This window comes from Lacerta agilis, chromosome 8, assembly GCF_009819535.1.
Source record: "Lacerta agilis isolate rLacAgi1 chromosome 8, rLacAgi1.pri, whole genome shotgun sequence".
Lineage (NCBI taxonomy): Eukaryota > Metazoa > Chordata > Lepidosauria > Squamata > Lacertidae > Lacerta > Lacerta agilis.
In genome coordinates, this window is record NC_046319.1 from 75,883,370 (window position 1) to 75,908,777 (window position 25,408).

At 47.5% G+C, this 25,408-nt stretch overlaps 1 protein-coding gene across 1 annotated transcript; it reads left to right on the plus strand.

Moving 5' to 3' along the window:
- The first annotated feature begins 1,178 nt into the window (after positions 1 to 1,178).
- On the plus strand, positions 1,179 to 24,452 carry HNRNPUL1 (heterogeneous nuclear ribonucleoprotein U like 1). The gene is made up of 17 exons (XM_033158396.1): positions 1,179 to 1,454; positions 5,401 to 5,538; positions 6,359 to 6,608; positions 7,379 to 7,452; positions 7,608 to 7,747; positions 8,923 to 9,022; positions 9,420 to 9,532; positions 10,776 to 11,042; positions 12,190 to 12,312; positions 13,735 to 13,863; positions 16,603 to 16,771; positions 18,055 to 18,228; positions 18,265 to 18,415; positions 19,786 to 19,799; positions 19,918 to 20,153; positions 21,504 to 21,719; positions 23,309 to 24,452. Exons 1-17 carry the CDS (start codon positions 1,271 to 1,273, stop codon positions 23,429 to 23,431), a joined length of 2,601 nt encoding a protein of 866 aa, XP_033014287.1. The 5' UTR covers positions 1,179 to 1,270; the 3' UTR covers positions 23,432 to 24,452.
- The last annotated feature ends 956 nt before the right edge of the window (positions 24,453 to 25,408 follow it).

Below are 25,408 nucleotides of genomic sequence, written 5' to 3' on the forward strand. Positions count from 1 at the left end.
TTGGTGTCATTTCTATAAGGTGTTGTAAGTCTTCATAGAATTGATCAATTTCAGTTTCTTCAGCACTCGTAGTTGGTGCATAAACTTGGATTACTGTGATGTTAAAAGGTCTGCCTTGGATTCGTATTGAGATCATTCTATCATTTTTGAAATTGCATCCCATTTTAAATGGGTAACATAACCCATGTTATGTTACCCATTTAAAATGGATAAGAAAAGAACCAACGCAGAAACAGTAGGCTACTGTAAATCTGAACTAAATGGGAGAGGGGGAAATATTGGATGGAATTTTTATGGGACATAAAATTGAAGGCGCAGAAGCAGAAAATATATAGTGATTTTCCTGGAGCTTTTTGGGAGGGGAAGCATTTGTGCTTCTACAATCTGGTGTTCATTATTCCATATCACGTTATTATGGTGATATCATAGGATGACATTACGATTACGTCATCCGATGTTGTTGTGGTTTGTGGTGCTTATATAACTTTATTTGTTTTCACTGAAATGTTACGTAACACGCCATCCCCTGCCTAATGAGGAAAGCGGGTCACGGTGGGAGCGCGAATTAAATTCAGACGTAAAATATTGTAACAGAATCTGCAAAAAGACGCTTCCCAAGCCTCAGGCAATAAGAAAGACACACCCAGAGAAATGCCTCCCGCCAAGAACTCAGCCAATGGCAACTCTAGACACAAATGCAACTCTCAAGGAATATCTTGATGACGGCCATTCGTCGGCAAACATAAACCCCTCGAGGGCTCAGCCAATAGGAAAAGCAAGAAAAATCCCTCCACAAACAAACAAATCCGTTCTCCAACCAATGAGAACTCAGAAGGGCAGGCTACTCTTGATTGGTCTTCGAGAAGTTGGTCCAACCTCCCTCATTCGTCAATCAGTCCTTTCCCCTCCTCCGACTAGTTTTACCTCCAGCAGGGGATGTGAGGGGACGAGCCACCGTTAGCCAATAAAGAAGCTCTTTGTAGACGGGCTCGCTCCCGGGTCCAATGGGCGGGCCTCTTCCACAAACGGCGGAACGAGCGGGAGACGGAGGGAAAAGGGAGGAGGAGGCAGAGGTAGGGAAAGGGCGGCCCAATCAGCGGGCGCCTCTCATCCCTCCCTTCGGCGGCCGGCCAACCGGAGAGGCCGGCGCATGGCTGGCGGGGCGCTGAGAGGAGAGGAGGGCGGCGGCGGCCATTTTGAGCCGAGCCCGGAACGGAGCGCCGATGGCCGGGCAACCGCGACCCCGCGGCGGGGCTTGAGCAGGGGGGATATGGATGTGCGGAAGCTGCGCGTCAACGAGCTGAAGGAGGAGCTGGGCCGGAGGGGCCTCGACACCCGCGGGCTGAAGGCGGAGCTGGCCGAGCGGCTGCAGGCGGCGCTGGAAGCGGAGGAGGCCCGCGGAGGAGCGCCGGGAGCGGGCGCCGTCGAGCAAGAGGAGCTGCCGGACGGACATTGTAAGCGGCGGGGAAGGAGTGGGAGACTCGCCGCCGGGGAGCGCCAATCTGGGGGATCGGCGCCTCCGCTCCCGGAGAGAGGCATGGGGGCCTCCCCGTGCAGCTCCGCGCTGGGGACCCGGTGCATCTGTTTCTCACCTTCCCCGGGAGAGGCATGTGGTGCAGCTCCGCGCTGGGAACAGCACAGCAGGCCTCCTTTTGCAGATCCGCGCTGGGGATCCGGTGCACCCGTTTCTCTCCTTCCACGGGAGAGGCATGTGGTCTTCCTGGTGCAGCTCGGTGCATCCGCTGCCTAGGACATGCACGTGGGCCTCCCGGTGCAGCTAAGCGCTGGGGCACATTGGGGTCCTGCTTCGATCCCGGAGTTCAGCCTACGGACTGGGGACTTGGTGGAGCTCTGCAACGGGGCTTTTCTTGACACGGACGGTGCCACTCTGCTTTGTGGTTCTCTCTATTCTCCTTCCCGGGCGCAGCTGCAGCTCGGTGCCTTTTTGGCATAGTTCATCTGAGAGAGTTTCTGGCAGGTGTGAGCCTCCCTGGTGCAGCTGCTCCATGTTTGAAGGGCCTTCAGGGTCTTCCTGAAGCAGCTTCAGGGTCTCCTGCAGCAGCTCCAGGCTGGGGAACATAGAATCATAGAATTGTAGAGGTGGAAGTGACCCTGAGGATCATCTAGTCCAGGGGTGTCCAACCAGTAGATCGTGATCTACCCGTAGGTTCCCGGCTGATCGTGTAAAAAATGTTATGGGGGGAAAGCTAAAAAAACCTGTGCAATCCTCCCCCCAAAAAGCCCAACAACTCTGGGCACTTCCCTCCTAAAAAAATGCTCAACAACTGGGCAATTCACCCACCCCATGCACGCTCCCTCCAATGACAATGGGTAGAATGTTAGATCTCTGCACAATGTGTAGATTACTGCCAGTTATTTTATACTGGGAGTAGATCAACAGTCTCTTGGGAGATGGACATGCCTGATTCTAGTCCCAACCCCCTGCAATGCAGGAATATGCAGTTTTCCCATACGGGGATTGAATCTGCAACCTTGGCATTATCAGCACCACAATCTTACCAACTGAGCTGTCCACTTGGACATAGCGAGGTGCTTCATCCTGAGCCAGGCCCATGGTCCACATAGCTTAGTATTGTCTCTGCTGTTGGCAGTGGCTCTCCATAGTTCCAGACCAATGTCTCTCAAACTTCCTGTCTGAAGATGGTGCTGGCGATTGAACTTGGGACCATCTGCATTCAGGGCAGATGCTGTAACAGCTGAGCTGCACCCGTGCTTAGTACTCCTGGGAGAGCTGCCTGGTGCAGCTCTGTACTGTGTACTGTGAACCTGTGTTGTTATTTCCCCATGGGAATCGCAGATGAGTCTTGTCTCTGGAGAGAGGTGGTATTACCTGTAATGAATTGTGGAAAAGCCAGGATGCTGGTTTGTTGACACCTGGCTCCTGTGCCAGTTCTAGGTTTCACCTAAGTTGTAGTTGTCTAATGTCTGCTGTGTCTAAATCTGGGAACAAACAAGTGTCACGTGGCTGGAGGAAATTTGTAGGGATGATGGCTGTGTACTCCTTCCGCTGTCAGTGGCAGCATACCCCTGAATGCCAATTGCAAGCAGGGAGAGCGTTGTTGCCTATGGGAGCCTACAAGCAGGACCTGAGTGCATTTGGGTGGCCACTTTGATGCTAGAGTAGGTAGACCTTGGGCCCTGATGTATCAGGTGTGCTTTGTGTTATTACAGTGGTACCTTGGTTCTCAAACTTAATCCATTCCGGAAGTCCATTCCAAAACCAAGGTGTGTTTTCCCATGGAAAGTAATGCAAAATGGATTAATCAGTTCCGGACTTTTAAAAACAACCCCTAAAACAGCAATAAAACATGAATTTTACTATCTAAGGAGACTATTGAGCCATAAAATGAAAGCAATAAACAATGTACTGTACTACAGTCACAGAATCAATCAATCAATCAATCAGTAGCTGAACTGGGTTCCACGCAGTCAGAAAAACAAAACAAAAAAGCTGCAAAAACGCAAAATAAATAGCAAAAACAAACAGACCTCAGTGTAACACTCAAAACGGAAGTGTGGCACTCGAAAACGGAAGTGTGGCACTCAAATCAGAAGCGCAACACTCAAAACGGAGCACGTTCAGCTTCCAAAAAAAGTTCACAAACCGGAATACTTACTTCTGGGTTTGCAGTGTTTGGGTTCCAAGTTGTTTGAGAACCAAGGTACCACTGTAAAATGTACTACAGAAATGCAATGTACTGTTGATGATTCTGCTAGTAGGGCAATTCTGGTTGAGTTGAGTTACCAGGTAGTATGCTGCTTTGAAAAGAGAGTGTCTGGGGATTCAGCAGTGGCCTCCCCCACCCCCTCCATCTTCACAAATAACGCTCTTGCCTAGGATAATAGGACGGCAAGCAGTTTGCCTTGCTGTCAAGTTTGCAAACATCCCAACTCAGGCATGATTTGTACCATGGCTTGTCGTCTTGTAAAATCTCTGGTCTGACTTCCGCTTGGAGTTTAACGAGTATGTATGCATGTGACCAATGAGTACAGTTCATATTGTGAAATATGAGTTCCGGGGGCTGTGACAGGCAGAGGAAGTGCTGTGATGTGGAATTATCAATCCTGTGTAAAAGTGGCTGAATATGCAGTAGGGATATGCAACTCGGTGCCCCTGCGTTTGTGCACTTCGGACTGAAATATGGGAGCTTCTCCTGCATGAAGCGCAATTGTTTTGTATGGTGTGGAGTGGAGGGTGTGTACGGCACCCACTACTTTTCTTCCTTTCTCTTTGCTTGTGGCAAAATCATGCAGTAATGCTTTTCCAGGCTAGGGACTTGAAAGCTCCTTTTAAGAAAGAAGTAAAATTTGCCTCCTATAGAAGAGCTGTATGCGTGGGAGAAGGGGAGACTCAACACCTGCTTGTTCCCTGACATTTACAATTAGCCATGCAGCAAATGAATTACGTAAAGTGGTTTTCTTTCCTGGGAGGGGCTTTCAGACATGAAACTCACTTGCTGTCTGTATCCTGAAATGGTACAGTCCAGATATTTTCAGCCACTACATTCTGCTGATGATCTATAATTGGCATTTCTCAAACTTCTGAATTCATTGACTCCTTGATGAGCATATGAAGTTGTCATCGACCCCAACCCAAATTCACAGGAATATAAATGAAAGTCAAGGAAGATGTGTAAATATGATCAACATTTATCAATCCTCAGCCTCCTTTAACAATCGTGAAATATAAAATAAAAAAAATCAAGGAAGCAAAACAAGTGAAACTAATATGTCTTATTAAATGCAGAGGTTCCTTGTTGACGAGGGATGTGAAATATGTACAGTGGTACCTTGGTTTATGAACTTAATCCATTCCGGAAGTCCGTTCTTAAACCAAGGCGTGCTTTCCCATAGCAGCAGGGGACTCGGTTTACAAATGGAACAAACTCAACAGGAAGCGAAATGTGTTGTGCTTTCAAGGCACAGTTCACAAACCAAAACACCTACTTCCGAGTTTGCAGCGTTCTTAATCCATTTTGTTCATAAACTAAGCTGTTCTTAAACCAAGAGCATGTATGTGCTCATGCTCTGTATTTCTGAGACTCATAGCTCCTGATTAAACCTACTGCATGATTGTAAACTTTTCCACCCCGTGGCCCTTTCAACCCCATGGTCTTTATTTGCACCATGCTTAGTCCCACCAATCCCGGGGGGGGGGGGAGTCAATATCAATCCGTATGGGAAACCCTGCTATCCACTGAAACCTCACCCATTTTGTAAGTGTTGGTTGGCCTTGCTGAGCCTAGACCGCCACTCCAGCCTTCATCTAGCAGTCAAGAAACGCTGGCACACGTTTCCAAACTCCCCGTTGTCTTTTCAAAGCTGGGCGTGGAATGGAATAGCGATCCTGATCTATGTTCTTGCCTTTCCCATTTCAAGATGGCACCCACGACAACACTCATCAGGACAACATGCAAGGATACCACCAGCCATACGAGCACTTCAGCGTTAAACAGGAGAACGAATCTGGGTACGAGAGGGGACCTATAGATCAAGATCATTCTGGCTTACATTCAGGTACGGTCAGGTGTTCTAAAAAACAACAACCCCAGACCTTTGTCACATTCTGATCATCGTAACTGTATAGGTAGCACCCCATTGGCCTGGTGCAAAAGTTTTCAATAGCAGCTGGGATGTTCCTTTTTTTATATACTTGAGTATTTACTTTTGGTGGTGGAGGAAGGCACCCAGAGCGGTATTTCATATTGGCTGGTGAATTGCACAGCCTTATGGTGGCCATGAATGCCCTGAGACACTATAGGGATCACAGAACATCTCCATATATTCAGCCACACATTGGTCTCTCGTGATTAGAGTCCCTGTCAGTGTAGCCCGAGACACCAACTGTCAATGCCTGATTTTTAAAATCCGTCTTCTCCCTCCGCCTGCCCCGCGGGTAAGTAAAAGGTAGCAATTTGTTTATATGAGGTATAATAAATGGCTGCATTTGAAGTCCACTGCTTCTGGTGGGGCTGCGCCTGCCCCTTCTGCCACACAATGCACTCTTTTCGTGAGGGGCAGGTCTCCCCACCCCTTTCAGCTACGCCCCAGACTCCATTCTGTGGATTTTTGTCCCCAGAGAATTCACAGGACTGAACTGCCCTCTTGTTTGCATATCCACCGCTCAGTTAACTTGTTCATGTTCTGTGTTCTGCTGTGATGTTGGAGTGTAACGGAACTTCAGCGCATAACATGGGAAGCGGGTGGGTTGTTTTGTGGCTTTGGTTCTGACTCGCAAGTCCCATATAATAGCACTTCCCTCCATGCCCATAACGTGTGACCTCAGAATAAAGGCTTCCTTTCCCCATTAAATGTGTTACGTTGTGTTTGAGTGTAGAAATGAAGACAGAAGTGAAGCAAGAGGAGCCATCCCCTGGCTACAACATGCCAGCTTCTGGATACAGTGCACCTTCCTCCAGACCTGCATCTAACTACAACACTTCCGTCTCTGGCTACAATGCACCCCCTTCCAATTACGGCTCTTCCGACTCATCCCAGTCCTGGCAGCAGCAGCAGCAGCAAGGCCGCAAGAGGCCAGCTGAGGATTCCCGGGGGCGGGGATATTACGAACACCGAGATGATAAGAGGTGCGTTCAGGCAAGTCTTTACGGGCAGCAGCAACAGGGTGGAAATTAATTGAACAGGGTGCAATTGAGATTGAAGCAGATACGTATTGCATCTCTCAGTCTGGGAAATGCATTCTTTAAACTTTGTGGATTTGAGTAACTCGCAATGGATGCTGTATATCTGGCAAAATTTAAAGCATTTTGAAAAAAAATAGGATTTTAAGAGTGGCTGCTTCGTGACTGATACCTCAGTCTTAAATGCTAAAGTGGAAATACAGTGGAACCCTGGGTTATGCACACCCCGGGTTGCGGACGTTCAAGTTAAGAACGGCCACAACCCGGAAGTGTTTCTGGAGCGCACGTAACCCCCGGATGCGCAGAACGCTTCTGCGCACTTCGTGCATGCACAGAAGTGCTCAAATCACACTTTTTTCGGGGGGTTTTCATGCGTTCGGGATACGCACGCTCGCGTTACGCATGGCAACCCAGAACAGATTGCGTGCGTAACCCGGGGTTCCACTGTAATGCTTAATTAAAATTAATCTATAAAGTATCTGAGTTGGATGTAAATCCTGATTATATGTAAACACACTGATCGTGGGTCAGTGGTAATTGTTAAAGCAATGTGATGATCCAGAATTTGTTTTTAGCAGTGCTTTTAGTGACCCAGGGTGGGAACCAGCTTCAGTGCATTTGTCAACGCATGCTCCTTGTGAGCTTTCCTTGCAGAATGTGTCTTGAGCCCATGAAGTGGGTTTATGGGGCCTGCATTTGCTGTCACTCTTTTCCAGGGGCCGATCTCCTCAGCCGCCTGCTGAAGACGATGAAGAGGACTTTGATGAGTCGCTGGTGGCCATTGATACGTGTGAGTTTCCTGGGTGGTAGCAGCGTGCCTTCGCTCAAAGCCTCCCTCTTGTCTGAACTTCTCAGCCTGCACTGGAAAAAAGGGGTGTTGGAGGGTGGTAGCAGCCACTGGTGTGTGTGTGTGCTTCTGACCTCTCCTATGGCTTTGCCCTCCAGATAATTGCGACCTGCATTTCAAAGTTGCCCGTGACCGATACAGCGGCTACCCTCTGACCATAGAAGGGTTCGCGTTCCTGTGGTCAGGTGCCCGAGCCACCTACGGGGCAAGGCGAGGGAGGGTCTGTTACGAAATGAAGGTAAGGGAGCCTGGTTCTTGGTTCTAGAGTTGCTTGGGGTGTGTGTTTGCTGCATGGATGAAGACAGGCAGGCTTGTGAGTATTGCGGCAGCTAGACTGGTGACTGGGAGCGGCCGCCAAGACCACATAACACCGGTCTTGAAAGACCTACATTGGCTCCCAGTACGTTTCCGAGCACAATTCAAAGTGTTGGTGCTGAGCTTTAAAACCCTAAACGGCCTCAGTCCAGTATACCTGAAGGAGCGTCTCTATCCCCATCGTTCTGCCCGGACACTGAGGTCCAGTGCCGAGAGCCTTCTGGCGGTTCCCTTGCGAGAAGCCAAGTTACAGGGAACCAGGCAGAGGGCCTTCTCAGTAGTGGCACCCGCCCTGTGGAACACCCTCCTACCAGATGTCAAAGAGAAAACCAACTACCAGACTTTTAGGAGACATCTGAAAGCAGCCCTGTTTAGGGAAGCTTTTAATGTTTAATAGATTATTGTATTTTAACAATCTGTTGGAAGCCGCCCAGAGTGGCTGGGGAAACCCAGCCAGATGGGCAGGGTATAAATAATAATAATAATAATAATAATAATAATAATAATAATAATAATATTCTGCTGCATGTCTATTCCCCACCCCCTTGCCACCCCAATTTTTGCAAAAATGTTCATTTTTACGTACAGTGGAACTATGTTTTTTGAGTGTCTTGGAAGCTGAACGTTTCGGAAGTTGAATGCTGAAAACTTGAAAGTAATTGCTTCCATTTTTGAACATGCCTCGGAAGTCGAACGGCTTCCGCTGCGTGTTTTTCAATTTTCTCAATGGATTTTACCGACTGCTCATTGCGCCTCGGTTTTCGAACGTTTCGGAAGTCGAACAGTCTTCCGGAACGGATTACGTTCGAAAACGGAGGTTCCACTGTATTTGCAATTCTGACAGCTAAAAGTTTCCTCCGTGTCCTGAACAGTTCCAGCTAGAATTCACTCTGTGTTCATAGCTTGTCCTCATTCGCAAACCTCTCATTAAAATAGCCTTGCTTTGGCCTTCGCCCGTTCTTCAAGGTGCTCTCCATAAACACACATTACAGTGTGTAGAGCAAACTCTTTGTCTCTAGAAATCCATCCTTGTTCTCAGGTGGAAAGTTGTGACTTCAAGATGTCTCATGACTTGGTTCCCTGTCCTTTTGTCCTCAGATTAATGAAGAGATCTCTGTCAAGCATCTTCCTCCCACTGAGCCCGATCCTCACGTGGTGCGTGTTGGGTGGTCGCTGGATTCTTGCAGCACCCAGTTAGGTAAGAGAGACCTTGCAGCTGCTGAACATGGAGCCAGAGCTCAGGACATGCACCCAGCTCTTAAACATCATTTCCTAACTATAGTCAGTTGGCTACATTAATTGTTATCCACGGGCACCTTCTTTAAATCAGGCAGCAAAAAACAAAACAAAAATCTGTTTTATTTAAATCCTTAAATTAAAAGTTACTACAGTAGCCACAGGCAAGTGCCATCTTAGAAGAGCACTACTCTTCTCCAGCCCCTCTTGATGTAGTCAAAGAAATGGTGTGTGAAGCTCAAAAAGGACTATGTGAACAGGACTATGTCTGGCCGGCAGGCTGCCGTGATAAAGAATCTCCATGTCTCTTTGCAGACAACAGTGCATTTACGTTTCTGCTGGATTCTTTGTCTTGCCAGGCGAAGAGCTTCACTCCTATGGCTATGGTGGCACAGGGAAGAAATCCACCAACAGCAAGTTTGAAAATTACGGGGAAACTTTTGCGGAGAATGACATCATCACTTGCCTCGTGGTGAGTGGCTCGTGGTCCCTTGGAAGATAAGTTTCCACCTCTTGCACAGATGCGTAGTATCCCAGACAAAATCAAATTGCTTAAATGCGCATGTGATCAGAGTGCATGTCATGGGGGGCAATGCTGAAGCGGCCATTGTTTGCATGGGTTCACAATTCTAACACTGGGGAAAGGGAGAGCACCAAATATTTAGGTCAAGGGTGGCTAACTTAGGGTCCTCCAAGTGCTGCTGAGGTACAGGTTTTTAGTGTTGTCTTAAAATAGACTTGAAGTGGTTTGTGCATAGTTTTGCCCCTAGCAACAAGTTTTCTCCCAGCAGCAGGGTTTCCTTAGCAACAGACTTCTTTTCTAGACATGTTCTGAAGGAGAGATTGGAGGGTGGGGTTGTTACTCTGCCCAGATGACTGAAGAGCATAGAGGAGGAATATTTCACTGAACACAGTTTTACTTTTCCGAGCAGAATTCAGAGTGTTGGTGCTGAGGTTTAAAGCCCTAAACAGACTTGGTCCAGTATACCTGAAGGAGTGTCTCTACTCCATTGTCCAGCCTGGACACTGAGGTCCCTCCCTGTGAGAAGCCAAGTTACCTCCCTGTGAGAAGCCAAGTTACAGGGAACCAGGCAGAGGGCCTTCTCAGTAGTGGCACCTGCCCTGTGGAATGCCCTCCAAGCAGATGTCAAAGAGAAAAACAACTACCAGACTTTTAGAAGACATCTAAAGGCATCCATATTTAGGGAAACTTTTAATGTTTGACGGACTATTGTATTTTAATATTTTGTTGGAAGCTGCCCAGAGTGAATGGGGAAACCCAGCCAGATTGGGGGGGTATAAATAAATAAATTATTATTATTATTATTATTATTATTATTATTATTATTATTATTATTTAGCATTATTTATTATCCTTAGACCAGTAGTTGTAGTGTTAATTATTTAAGTCGAACTAGAATTGGTGAGGTTTTTTATTCCCACATGGGAATTCACCAACAGATGAGCTGAACTGAGAGAGAAGATACTGGAAGAGTTTTGGGATGACTCTGCTGACTGGAAAAGGTACCCCAGATGACTGGCACAGCGCACTGGCACCGTTCCCATCAGCCCCAGTCAGCACGGCCACTGGCAAGGGATGTTGGGAGTTGTAGTTCAGCAGCACCCAGAGGGCCACAAGCTAGCCACCTGCGTTGCAATGGGAAACAGCTACAGTTTATTGCTTTGGAGGTCACGCATTCCTTCCTTGTTCTTAGGACTTTGAGTGTGGCGACGATATCGAAATGTCTTACATGAAGAACGGGAAATGGCTAGGGGTGGCCTACCGACTGCGGAAGGAGGCATTGGGCGGCCAGGCACTCTTTCCTCATGTCCTGGTGAAGAACTGCGCCATCGAGTTCAACTTCGGCCAGAGGGAGGATTCTTTCTTCCAAGTCCCGCCTGGGTTCACCTTCATCCAGCATCTTCCCTTGTCAGAGCGGGTTCGGGGGACAATTGGACCAAAGAACAAAACAGAATGTGAGGTAGGTGGCACCTGAAAGCCAGGCTCCCATGCACGGAAATTGTGGCCTGTTCTTTTGAACTCATTTCCCTGCTCACGCAAGTTGACGGATCCCATGAACAGAGCCTTTCCTTGCAAACAGTGTTGAATGAGCCAGGTGTTCAGCCTAGCGCAGGGGTAGTCTGTCATTGCACAAGGTGTCCTGTTGGCCACTAACTTAGAGGCTTTTAGTTGAGATTCCTGCTTTGCAAGGGGTTGGACTAGATCAGGGGTAGTCAGCCTTTTTATACCTACCGCCCACTAATGCATCTTCCTTGATGGTAAAATTTCCTTACTGCCCACCAGTGCTCAATGGAAGGAGGATTCAGCTTGTGCCGTAGAACCCCCTACCACCCACCTAGAATCCTGAAACACCTACTAGTGGGCAGTAGAGACCAGGATGACAACCCCTGGCCTAGCGTTTGGGGGAGATTGGTCTCTTCCGTCTCAGATTTCTCAGCTTTTATTATTGTTATTTTTAAGGACATTCAGAGATGAGATGAGCAGAATCCTAGCTACTTTAGGTTTTATTACTTATAACCCGCCCCTCTGACTGGGTTGCCCCAGCCACTCTGGGCAGCTTCCAACATAATGAAAACACAGCCAAACATCGAAAACTTCCCGATACAGGGCTGCCTTCGGATGTCTTGGGAAAGTTGTGTAGTTGTTTATCTGTTTGACATCTTAAAAACCTTATTGTGTTGGAAACAGCCATCATCCTTGAGTGGGTGATACTGATTGTAAAGTCATATCCTACAGAAAGAGAGACTGGAGGGACCTCTCAAAAGGCACTGAGAATAGAGATTTTTTCTTGCTACACAGCTGTCATCCTGATAGTGTTTTTCTCATTTGGGTGCTTTTTTTTGTTTGGTGCCTATCTTCCTGGAATACTAGATCCTTCTGTAGCCCCCGTTTTCTTCTTTTGGAATGAACTCCAGCTGGGTTAGGGAAGGTTGGGAGCCTGTGAACATTGTGCTGAGTGAAGCCATGACCACAAAACTACAGTGTTTTGACATCAGCTCCACAACACAATTCTTTATTTTTAAAATGGGAGGGTTGGCTCACTCTTAGGAGCTGACTTGTGCACTTTTATATGCAATGTGCTAAGCTGACGTGTGCATGTGTTTCAGATTTTAATGATGGTCGGGTTACCTGCAGCTGGGAAGACCACGTGGGCCATTAAGCATGCTGCAGCCAATCCGTGCAAGAAGTACAATATTCTGGGAACAAACGCCATCATGGACAAAATGAGGGTAAGGTGGAGCATCGCTGGCAGCATTCGGTGTGATTTGCCTTACGTTCCTTTCTTAATTTGCTGGCTCCTGGTGCAAGAATTAATCTCCATGTTCCCTTTATCAGTTTGCATTTCTAAGTGCAGAAAGTATTGATCTGATGTGTAGGAATCTTTCCTATTTTAATTAATTCAAGAGGATTCTGAAAGCTGCTCTGTGTGAAAGAAACAAGCAAGAAGGTTCATGATGTTTGAGTTATACCTTCAGAGAAGCTGAGTACAGCTGTTTTAAACTGCTTCTCTTATCTCTTTCTGTGAAGGTCACGCTGACTATAGAAGTAGGGCCAGAAGAAGCCTGGGCTTCACTTTCTCTTTCTCTTTCTGTCTCTTTTTCTTCTGGTGTGGTGTTCTGTATGCTTAGTGTTAAGGTTTAGGCTTATTATACGTTATTGTAACTTTAATTTAAATCTGCTGCAACTGGATTTCTTATAGACAGTGCCAATCCTGAATGTACTGGATTTGTGACCATTGTGCTCATTTGCCTTCAATAGCAGTAAAGCTCTGCTGGATGAAATATTAATTACCTCTGGTCTAAGGGGGGGTGGATCCTGTAACATGTTTTACGTTTTTACTCTGCTAACTATATGTTGGAGTTCTGCTCTGGATCATTATTGAGTAGAATTTCATGACACCCATCACATTAATTCCTTTCCCTGCAGTAACAGTATTGCTGTCAGACCTTGGGCGTGCTAGGCGGATCAGATCTTTCTGATTTATAGTAGCTAATATATATGTATATATCTTTAGAAAAAAGAAAAAAAAGCAGTGGAACGCTAGCAATATGCGATCACAAAAATGTCCCATCTACATTCCAGTTGCAGTTAGTGGCAGGGCACTTTCATTATTTCTGATGTGCTATATACATGCCAAGTATTGCTATCTACAGCTACTCCGTCCATTTCCAATGTGAGATTTTGAACGGAAGCCTCCCAGGCCCATTGAATGAATGGCTCCTTTATGCTTTCATCACTCTAAGCTTCTGTGGACAAAACATTTGAGTGTGATGCATACGTCATGCCAGTCCTTTAGTGGCTAGGGCTTATGGGAGTTGTAGTCCAAAACAGCCAGATTGCTGAGCCCAATCATTTGATGCCGCCCCAGAAGAAGAAGAAGAGGAGTTTGGATTTGATATCCTGCTTTATCACTACCCTAAAGAGTCTCAAAGCAGCTAACAATCTCCTTTCCCTTCCTCGCCCACAACAAACACTCTGTGAGGTGAGTGAGGCTGAGAGCCTTCAGAGAAGTGTGAGTAGCCCAAGGTCACCCAGCAGCTGCATGTGGAGGAGCGGGGACGCGAACCCAGTTCACCAGATTACAAGTCTACCGCTCTTAACCACTACACCACACTGGCCCCGGAGATATTAACCAACCTGCTTTCCCTCAGGTAATGGGACTCCGACGCCAACGCAACTACGCTGGCCGCTGGGACGTGCTCATCCAGCAAGCAACACAGTGCCTGAACCGCCTGATCCAAATTGCGGCACGGAAGAAGCGAAATTACATCCTGGATCAGGTACGGAGCGATTTTTCCCTTGAGCAGTATCTCTGTCTACATCTTTTGAAGGCGCCCCACTACTCCAAGCAGGGCAGCAAATGGGTCGTCTTCTTTTCACTGCTGGAGCCGTTAACAAGCTTTAACAAGGAATTTTAAAGGCACGTACCCCTGCCTCTCTTCCCCTCCAAACCTGTCACATGAAAACGAACCTATATAGTAAGCAGCAGCTGTTAACCGCATTAAGCAAGACGGCAGACCGTGCTTTAAAATGGTCGCAGGTAAGACGGGAGTTCAGCTGTGGGGTTTGGGGCTTCTGAATATAAGCTAAGGTAAGTGCATGAGAACCAGGTGGGTGACATTCAGGAAGACCCCAAAGAGCCTGGTTCTGAGAAACAAATGGCTACCTTGCTTTTGCACAACATGCAAACAGTTGGGTCACATCAGGCTTAAAAGGAAGAAGGCAAACTTTGGGTTAAAGTGCTTCTGCGTCCCCACCCTAGTCTTTGTTTCGAATTCTGAGCAGCAACGTGTTCTAAGTAGCACAGCAAGAAATTCTTTTTAAAAAAAAACACTTTCACTAGTGGCGCAGTACTAGAGTTTACACTTTATCAGTACGTGGCAGCTTCTAGCACTTTGTCATGGTGCTTGGGTTTAAAAAGGGGATGGGGAAGATTTTGATAATACATTATTTATATGCTGCCCATCTGACTGGGTTCCCCCAGCCACTCTGGACGGCTTCCAGCAAATGAAAACACAATATGACATAAACATTAAAAGCTTCCCTGAACAGATAGCAGTTCAAAGATGCCCAAAGAGAGCCAGTGTGGTGGTGTGGTTAAGAGCGGTAGACTCATAATCTGGGGAACCGGGTTTGCGTCTCCGCTCCTCCACATGCAGCTGCTGGGTGACCTTGGGCTAGTCACACTTCTCTCAAGTCCCTCAGCCCCACTCACCTCACAGAGTGTTTGTTGTGGGGGAAGAAGGGAAAAGGAGATTGTTAGCCGCTTTGAGACTCCTTCAGGTAGTGATAAAGCGGGATATCAAATCCAAACTCTTCTTCTTCTTCAAAGCCACGTATATGTAATACTCCATATAGCTACCATGTAACTGAAATATATATAGAAAGGGAATTAAAATTAGCCTGTGCTGAGGTTGATGGTAGTTATAATCCAAAGCATCTATAGGGCACCAGGTTGGGGAAGGCTGGTTTAATCCTTTCATATGAAAATCACTGAGGCAGAAGAAGGCTGTGGGGAGGTCAAGCTCTCTTCATCCTCAGTTTAAAAAATATCATTGTGTAGGGCCCTGCTTCAGTCAAGTGGCCTTTTATGCTTTTGTGATAAAGGGATTTGATTTCATTTCACAAGGGGCTTCAAAAAGAGATGGGAGATATTCATGGAGGCTAGGTCTGTTGGCAGCCATTAGTCGCGATAGCTAAACTTAACCTTTGTGTTGGCATTCAATCCCCCCCCCAAGTGTCAGATTCTGGTACAAACAGGAGAGGGCTGCCGCCTTCACCCACCACTAGTGAACTTTTTGGAGACATTGGGGGGGGGGGTTGGCCATCATTGGAAACAGTGCTGGATAGTGGGGTAGGGGAGCTGAAAATAATGTCAACATATCTCACATCTGGCAACCAGCGCATCTCTTTGGTTTAAGATAATACATAGGTAAGCAAATCTAAAAAGCCCAGGACACAATTTTTTCACAGCCATCTGGCAACTATGGTGGCTCATTTACCAGAAATAATGTAAAAAATTCTTTCCAGTAAGTTTCCAACTAAGTTTGTTCTTGGTATGAGCTTTCGTGTGCATGCACACTGCTTCTGGGTTCTTCAACTTAGTTGGTCTCTAAGGTGCTACTGGAAAGAATTTTTTATTTTGTTTTGACTATGGCAGACCAACACGGCTACCCACCTGTAACCAGAAATAATGTATTTAGCATTATCTCTGGAAGTGATACCCGACTAAACCGAGCTTCCTGGTGTATGTTTTGTTTTAGGGGGTCTTAGTTGGGTCGGAATTGAGTACACACTTCCAGAGTTAACGCTAAATACATTGCTTGAATTTGTGTCCTGGGCTTTTTAGACTCATCTACCCAGGTACTACCTGAAACCAAAGGGGCACATTGGTTGCCAGATGTGAAATTTTGTTCAGCTCTCCTATCCCTCTAGAAATAGATGGGCCTTTTTGATTTGATTCAGCAGGACAGTTAATGCGTGACCACCCCACCCCACCCCAAAAAGGGCCTGGAGGTCAGAATTGAAATGTGGGGTTTTTTTTAAAAAAAAGCAGCCTGCTAGGCTTTATTAACTCTAGCACTTGGGTGACTGTACCTCAGAGGTTTAAATAACACATCTAAATGGATGGGTCTGAACACTCCTTTTTTGTTTAAGCTGTCCAAATCTGCGTTTTTAGCTTGTAAATTGCCCCCTTTTTTCCAAACAAAACAGGCTCTGTTCTGTTAGCCTGGCACTCCAGGAGGTCTCGTTTGATTTGCAAACGGCCGCAAATTACTGGTGTGTGTTGCTGTTTTTATCCTTTAAAACTGGGGAGGAAAGCCTTAAAGGCAGGTTATTAGTCAGGGGATGACCCCCAAGCGGGTGTCGCACACAGCCGGTCATCCACGAACATCCTTCTGTATCCACGGGTGGGCGGGGGGGGGGGTCGTTTAAAAACACTGACCAACATCGCAACAGACTTGACTATTAACGGCTAGATTTTTTTTTAATTGCCTCTTCTTTGTTGCCATTGCTAGACAAACGTTTATGGATCTGCCCAGAGACGAAAAATGCGCCCTTTTGAAGGTTTCCAGCGCAAGGCTATTGTAATTTGTCCCACGGACGAGGATTTAAAAGACCGAACAGTAAAACGTACGGATGAGGAGGGAAAGGATGTGCCGGATCACGCAGTGCTAGAAATGAAAGGTAGGATCCTAGAGGGGGGAACACCCATCGCTTTCCTCCGCAGGACCCAGGTGATAAGGGGAGATACCCAGCCATGACCGTGTGCGTCGTTTGAAGGTTTCTTTAAAGTGATCCCTTAGATCTTTCCAGCTTTCCCTCTTTGCTCCCTTCCACCTGCTCTACCCCATAGTTATCACTTCATCTTCTCTGCCCACCCAGAGATGCTGCAGATGCCCACACACATGGCTGCTGTGGGAGAGGATAGATGCAGAAGGCACATCACGCCTCGAGGCAGTGTTTATATCTTGGCAGGGCTCACCCCCTTCAAAATTGGTCAAAACCAGCACACACTAGAGCCCCAAGCGAGACAGCCTGCGCCACAACTGCTGCCTTTGAATTGCTGGAACTCAAGGGTCAGGGGTTTTGCACATTTTCTTGGAGGCAGGTCCCCAAATGTTCAGTGGGACTCAGCTCCCCAAGGAACTGTGATTAGAAATGTAGTAGGAAAAGTAAGATTTGGCACTTTTCCGGTGGAAATCCTTTTCCTGCTAACACCGTAGCTGGGTAGTCTTTGCCAGAGTGCAACAGGCCTTGACATAAGGGCAGTCAGGATCTCAACGGAGCAGTATCCAGTGAGAATATTGTGTGACAGAGATGGGAAAAGCTCCTGCTCAGTGGTTGCCCCGGAACGGGAAAGCTGGTCCTTGCAGCAATTGTGTGTTGCAGGATAGGCAGAAAGGGGCTGTTGAGTCCAGCGGGAGGTTTGAGCCTGTCTCTCCAATCTCTAAGGCTTGGACTTCCTCTGAGACACACAGCACTGGCAGCTGCTCTCCCCAACTCCCAGCAGGTTAGATTAATGTGAGGGGATGTTTGTAAAGTAGCGCGTGGGATGGAGGGGGGGGGCGTAACTTCTCGTTCTCTCATGCAACCAGACAGATATGAGGTCCTGCACCAATGCGATCCTCTGCACGAGACCAGTGGGGCACCCCCTGACTGTAGCCTGGCAGGAAGGGAGGAGCTAATCTCTCTCTTGCCATTCAGTTGGGATTCTTGCATTGCCAGGGTTTGGACTAGATGTCCCTTGGGGTCTCTCCCGGCTCTATGATTCTATGCATCGATGCTTTTGGCTTACTGCTTGTGCCTCCTCAGCGTTTCCCACTTGTTCCTTTTTTCCTCCTGTTCTTCTCTCCTGGAGCCCCGGGACGCAGCTCCCGCTCCCTTCCTTTTGCCCCCCCTCCTCTTCCACTCGGCTTTTCTCCACCGGGGACTGACGTGCGCGTGTCTGTCTTCTCCCTCTGCGCCAGCCAACTTCACACTGCCGGAAGCCGGCGACTTCCTGGACGCGGTGGTCTACATCGAGCTGCAGCGGGATGAAGCGGAGAAGCTGGTGAGGCAGTACAACGAGGAAGGCAAGAAGGCTGGCCCGCCACCCGAAAAACGCTTTGACAACCGCGGAGGCGGCTTTCGCGGCCGTGGAGGCAGTGGCGGCAGCGGAGGTGGTGGTGGCGGAGGAGGAGGAGGAGGAGGTGGCTTTCAGCGCTTCGAGAACCGAGGTCCACCTATGGGCAACCGGGGTGGCTTCCAGCATCGAGGAGGAGGAGGCGGCGGTGGAGGAGGGTTCAGAAGTGGTGGTGGCGGCGGAGGAGGAGGAGGAGGAGGAGGTAAGCCGACACCAGTGGATCCATTGCATGTGGGAATATTTGTATTGTGTGTTTTAGATACACTGAAATGGATTCTGAGAGTCGGGAATGCTGTTTTGGGTCTCGCCTTCATCATAAACCTGGACCCTGTGCAGACATACCTCTGAGCCATGATTGATTGATTGATTCATTAAATAACTAAATTTGTACACCACTCTATACCCATAGATCTCAAGGCGGTTCACAACGTAAAATCACAATATAAACACGAAAGCTCATACCAAGGACAAACTTAGTTGGTCTCTAAGATGCTACTGGAAGGATTTTTTCATTTTTGTTTTTTTATTTTGTTTTGAATATTAAAAAGGCATCTTTTGATGAAGGTTGATGCATAAATAAAAATGAAGATAGTCAACGTCGTTGCAGGATGCTCTGGCGCCTGCTCGAGAATATTCCCAATCCAGTTGGACACCACTAGAGATGTAAAATTTCCGGAAATTTTGAAGCTTGGGGGGGGGGGACCCGGTTTTTTTTTATAAGTTTTTTGGGGGGGAAATGGAAATTTTAGGAAAAATTGAAAAAAATGCTACATTAGCACTTCTTTTTTCTTTTCCAGATTGAAAGTCATTCTGTTACTTTAGAAACCTAAAATATAACTATGGACAATTTTAATGGGCATAAAATTATCACAACTAGCATATTAAAAGTATAGTGTATCCAAACAATTATTACAAACAGAATTTACTTTTAAAATAATATTTATTTGTATTTGTAACATATGGAGCAACAATCTCCTGAACTGTTTACTAGTATGTGGAACAAAAAAAAAACTCCACAAAACATTTTTTTAAAATCCAGAAGTAACAATTATTCATATTTCCTCTCCACAGTATTTTAAAAAAAACATTCTCAGAAAAAGAACTGAAGAAGGAAGTGGGACTATGTTTCAATGAATGGGCATGAAATTTAATCAGAATCATTTTCTGAGCTGTAATTAAGTATATACTTTCAGGCCCTTTTTGCTGCTCTATATTTTCTTCCAGTGCTTTGAGGCCTAGTGAAGAGGAACAGAACCAATGCATACCACACACATGCAAAAACAAAACTGAAACCTTTTTCTGTTCTGGTGACAAAAGTACCTCCTAAAGGAAGAAATGTATCTTGTTCTTGCATTGGAGAGTTCAGTTTGTAACCTAGGACTTGCTTGTCCTCACAGAAATTAGTATAATCTGATACCATACATATTTTTTAGAAATGATTTATAAAATATTTGAACCCCTTATCTTAAAATATTTTATTCATCATGTTAAAATAAAACATTCCATAATCTGTTTTTTTATTTTTCCAATTTTTCCAATTTTTTGGAAAAATACAAAAAAGGCTTCAGGAAAAAAGCGGGGGGGGGGACAGTCCCCCCCCCCCATTTTTCCAGTTTTTCCCTGGGCCTTCACATCTCTAGTCACCACAAGGCAGGGCTGTAAAATACTGGCTTTAGCTTGACTTTCCACCTTTGGCTTCTTCATCCAGGCTTCAACAGGGGCGGTGGCGGTGGTGGTGGCTATAACCAGAACCGCTGGGGGGGCGGAAACCGAGACAGCAACAACAACAGCCGGGGCAACTATAACCGGAACAGCCAGCAGCAGAGTAGCTACAGCCCGGCACGAAACCAGAATACATACAAGAGCAGCAGCAACATGCCCCCCGCCCCGGCACCTGCCCCTGCCCCAGCTGCACCTCCCAGTACTTACAACCCAGGACCACAGGTAAGGCGGGGGAGGGGTGCCTTCTGTTTTGGGAAACGCAGAAACCTTCCTTGGGGAAGCCAGAGGAGGAGGGAAAAGTTCTTCAGTCCAAACTGTCTACTCCTCTTCTTTTTTCTTCTGCTTGTGCTGTTGCAAACAAGTCATTTCCTCCCGCCCATGTCTCTGGGGCAGGGGCAGCCAAGGTGGTGCCCTCCACAGGGCGTAAACTCCCATCGCCTGCAACTGTTGGTCATGCTGGCTGGGGCTCCCCCCCCCCCCCCAGCCAGCATGACCAACATGCAAGGGATGGCCAAGCTTCAAGGCTCCTTAGTCCATGAAAGCTTCTGCTGTCCAGGAAGGAGCTGCACAGCAGGCAACAGGCATTTCCTTTGGTCTGCGGCAGAGTGGGCTGCACAAGAGAAGGCATAGGAGCAGTGGCTGAGACCAGGGCGGGTGGGACCCATCTACCAGTCTAGTTTAGCTGCACAGTCCCCTGCATGTTTACTTGGAAGTAAGTGCCATTGTTTTCAATGGGGCTTGCTCCCCTGTAAGTACACCTAAGACCAGGGGTCAGCAAACGTTTTCAGCAGGGGGCCGGTCCACTGTCCCTCAGGCTTTGTGGGGGTCCGGACTATATTTTGAAAACAAAAAATGAATGAATTCCTATGCCCCACAAATAACCCAGAGATGCATTTTAAATAAAAGGACACATTCTGCTCGTGTAAAAACACACTGATTCCTGGACCGTCCATGGGCCAGATTTAGAAGGTGATTGGGCCAGATCCAGCCCCCAGGCCTTAGTTTGCCTACCCCTGCCTAAGACAGTAGCCTTAAATAGGCTTGCGTTCCCTCCCTGAGAATCATAGTTCTGGGTGTGCGAACTCTGGGTCCTTTGGCAGGGACTTATTGGTTGCATTTCCCAAGAACTGCATTTTGGTGGAAGGCCTGGTAGTGAAACTGGAAAAGCAACAGAGAGTTTTAGAATCGCTTTCCGTGGCGAGGAGGAAGTCCCTCCTCGAGTGGGTTTGGATATTGTCAAGGGAGAAGTTTGCCGGTGTGTCGTGGTGACCTGTGGAGGAAAGGGACAGACAGGGTGTGCCCTGGCCTCACGTCAAGAGTATTGTGTGGGACTTTTAAAAGCGAGGTCCCTGCCATGGTGGTGGATTTTGCAGGTGCAAAAAAAGAATATCGAAGCCCTTGGAACAAAAACAACCTTTTCCCCCTTAATGCAAACTCTGGGACAGGAGGATGTCATTTATCCCAGGGTGTTCCGTGTTCACTGGGTCTTCGCTTGCTTCTCTCTCTGATTTTTTGGTGTGTTTGCATGGGTAGAGCACAATGCATAAAACTATTCCTTTGTACTCTCCGCAGCAGAGCTACAGCCAGCCCTACAACCCCCCATCCAGCTACAGCCAAGGGGGATATGCCCCGAGCTACAACTATGGGAGCTACAGTGGTTACAACCAAAGCTACAGCCAGCCCCCACCCGCACCCGCACCCGCACCCGCACCAGCTCCGGCCCCAGCCCCAGCCCCAGCCCCCACCCCACCAGCCTACAATCAGCCCAACTACAACCAATACCAACAGGTGAGTGAGAAGGAAAATCTGGGAGTAAGTTCCATTCAGCTCAGCAGGGCATACCTCCGTGATGCTATCTATAGGACTGCACTGTTACGTGTCTCAGCCTCGCAGCCTCACTTCCATAAGCTCCTCTGGGAGCCTTTTTGGATAAAAAAGCAGGGTGAAAATGCTGTTAGATCATAATAACAATGAGGCAGGTTAGGCACTGGAGTTTTAGATTTTATAGCTCCTACCCCCATTGTGGAGAAGGGATGAATTTGTTGCTTTCATGTTTCTGGGAAACGGCTCAGGGCGTTGTAGCATCAGGTGTATTGGACTGGGAAGACCTGAGGCTCCAAGCTGTTGCTCAGCTAGGAAGTTTTTCATTTATTGAAGCTTCACAAAAGCTCCATATCCCTGGCTGGGAGGTGGGAAAGAAGAGCGGGACCCAAAGGTCGAAAATGAAACACAGAGGGGCAAGGGGTGTTTAGTGCAGTGGTGAAAGTCCTCCACGCTTAAACCAAGAGAAATTCTGCGGCCTGTATAATTTAGATGAAGCTGCTCAATTCTGCTTTTGTATAGTTCTGGTGATGCAGGTCTGAATAAGCTCCCTGGTGGGTTAGTGGGACACAAGTTGTGCTGTGGTCTAAACCACTGAGCCTCTTGGGCTTGCCAGTCAAGGTCGGCGGTTCGAATCCCCCCGACGGAGTGAGCTCCCGTTGCTCTGCCCCAGCTCCTGCTAGCCTAGCAGTTCAAAAGCACACCAGTGCAAGTAGATAAATAGGTCCCTTGGCTTGAAAACAAGATGAGTGCCGCAACCCCATAGTCGCCTTTGACTGGACTTAACCATCCTGGGGTCCTTTACCTTTTTTTTTTTTAACCTAGTGGGCTGCTGTATCTGGTATACCTCCCTACACCTCCCCAGAACTCTCAGAACCAGATTAAATTGGGCTTCATCTGCCTGACTTTGGACAGGTTGCACAGCTCAGAACCTTGGATTCCCTCCCGCTCCTCACCCCATAGCAATGGAGTACACATAGGAGCAAGCATACCGTTTTGGTTCTGCTTTAAGCAGAGAAGGGTTCATTTAGCAGCCCTCCTAAAAAGAGAGCTTGCAAGGGAAAGGTGGAAGAAAGACCAACCTTGTGTAATTTGAGATGCATCAACAGGAATTCTCCCAACCACCACCCCCTTATTTTAAATCGGGGCCAGGAGGCCTTTTCCCGCATATCCCAGTGGTGGGCAGAGACAGGAACACAAGTGGGCACAGAGCAGTACATGGGGCTGCTAACCTTGTACAGAAGGCTGTATTCCAGCCATGCAGAAGCCAGAGGTTTCTGCGCACCCATCAGTGCATTTTTGCAGTTCCAGGACCTCTTCCAGCAGAGCGCAGCACCCTTGGAGGATTCACACCAGGGGGTGGGGGGCAGTCTGGGGAGAGAGTGCCAAGGGCTGGCTATAGAGGCTTGGAAGGCCGCATTCACCCCGAAGTTTCTCTGCCTCTATTTTAAGTCATGCGTAAGAAATACCGGTTGGCGCATTGTATTGGGAGGAAGCTCTCAGTTCTCCTGTGTCTCGATATCCGTATTGACAAGCCTCTTCCCTTCTCCCTGCAGTACGCCCAGCAGTGGAACCAGTACTATCAGAACCAGAACCAGAGCCAGTGGCCCCCGTACTACGGCAGCTACGACTACGGGAGCTACACGGGCACCTCGCAGGGAGGCTCCAGCACTCAGTGATGGCAGTGCGCCATCCTCGGAGGGGGTGGGAAGGGGGAGCAGCTTGGCTGCGCCGCTTTTGGCAAGTTTTTAAACTTGGCAGTGGGCGTTTCTGTCTCGGGAGGCCCAGGAGGGAAGGAGCCTCTTCCCATGTTTCCTCTCTGTAGTTTAGCCTTCCTCAACTTGTTGGGGGCGGAGGGGGGCTCCAGGGGTTTGAGACTACAACCCCCATCAGCCCCGGCCCATCAGCCGGGGCTGATGGGACTTGTAGTCCAAAACCCCTGGAGGGTTTCCCCCAGTTGGGGAAGACTGCTGTAGTTTTGGAGGGTGGCTTCGTTTTTACCTGTACAGCTAGAGGCATGCTTCCTTTCCTTTGTACCATCCCTCACGAGGAAGTTGCATTTATCCCTTTCTCTCCTTGTTGAAGACAATTCTTTTTTCTCCTTTTTAAAAAAAAGATTCTGGACAAAGAAAAAGCTAGAATGTTCAGCCTTACATCCTTGTATTTTTGTAGGCCCAGATCCACCTTAGCACTAGCCTTTCTACAGTAGTTGGGTGGGTGGGTGGAGTTGTGCAAGGGGCCCCCTCTTAGGATTCACCACCGCCCCCTCTCTCTTCACCCCCACCTCGCACAAGTCTGCTAGTGATCATCAATTCCAAGCATTTTGGAAACTCTTCCTGCAGTTCAGTGTCACCCGTCTTTGAGGTGTTTTTATCTTGTCTTTTTCTGCAAATAACTATTAAAACTGGAGGGAGAAGAGATGGCTGTCTTATGGTAATTATGAACCTTTTCTTTTTTTAAAGACTTTTATGTAACTTTTTACCGTGGGTCAGCAGCTGTTAATATTTTCATCAAGGCAACAATTCCTTTTTGCTCAATACAGGAGAGAAGAAAACAAAAAGAGGGGAGAGAATCATCTTAAATGTGTAACTTTTTATACGATGTCTGAGTTTCTGTAACTTTGCACATGCTTTGTGTTGAGTTGAATTGTAACAGCTTTTTGTATTTGGAAGAAAAAAAGAGTGAATATTGAACTTTAAATCTTTTGTTTGGTGTCTTGTGTTACCTACACCTTCTCACTGAAACATTTAAAAGCCATAACCTGCAGACGGGATTCCTCTCTTTAAATTTAAATTTTTTTTAAACTGAAGCCACCCATTGATACAGCACTTCCTCCTTTGGGGTCCCTCATTGATGTCATTCTCCATCTCAATATCACCTTGGATATTTTGGTCAGAGGACAATATTAGGGCCCCAGTCCTAAATTGCTCTTAGTGATCCCCCAAATACTACAGTTTTCCTGCTTTAATATTGTCCCTGCCAGGAGCAGGTCAGCAATAAATCACACGGTCTAAGTGACGTTAACTCTTTATTAGAAGATAAGATGTAAATGTGAAAGCAGGGTGAATCTTGGATTTGGCTGGCTTCCCTAGGGCCCAGGGGAGCGAGCTCGGATCTCGGAGGATCTAAAGTAAAAAGTCACCAAGGTCACTCTAGAACAGCTGAGTGTGTGCATGACATATTTTCCTCTAGACCAGCCTCGCAGAGCTTGGTGCCATCCAGATGTTTTGAAATCCAGTTCTCGCCAACTCCAGCCTGGTCAGCGGTTAAGGCTTATGGGAGTTGTTCATCCTTTTATGGGAATGAACATCCCGGCTTCCAAGCATAATGACTAGGCAGATAGAAAAGACAGCAAATCTCTAGAAGACCAGTTCCTCTTGTGCTTACCAGGAAAAGCTGCAAGGCTCCATCCTGCTTGCTCAGCTGAGTTTGTTCAAGGCAGAGAGAAAATGCCTTTTAGGAACAGGAGGGAGGGGAGGATATTTCCTGTTCAGCACTTGCACAGTGCCGAAACAAAGCCATGGAGCCGTGGCCCAGGGTGTGGGAAGGTCCACTGAGGTTCAGAGGCCATAGTGTTCTTTCTTCCTCAGCCCAGGCTGCATTGCAGACTTTGGCAGTCGGACTAAGTGGCAATGGAGAGGGATGGGCAGGCATGT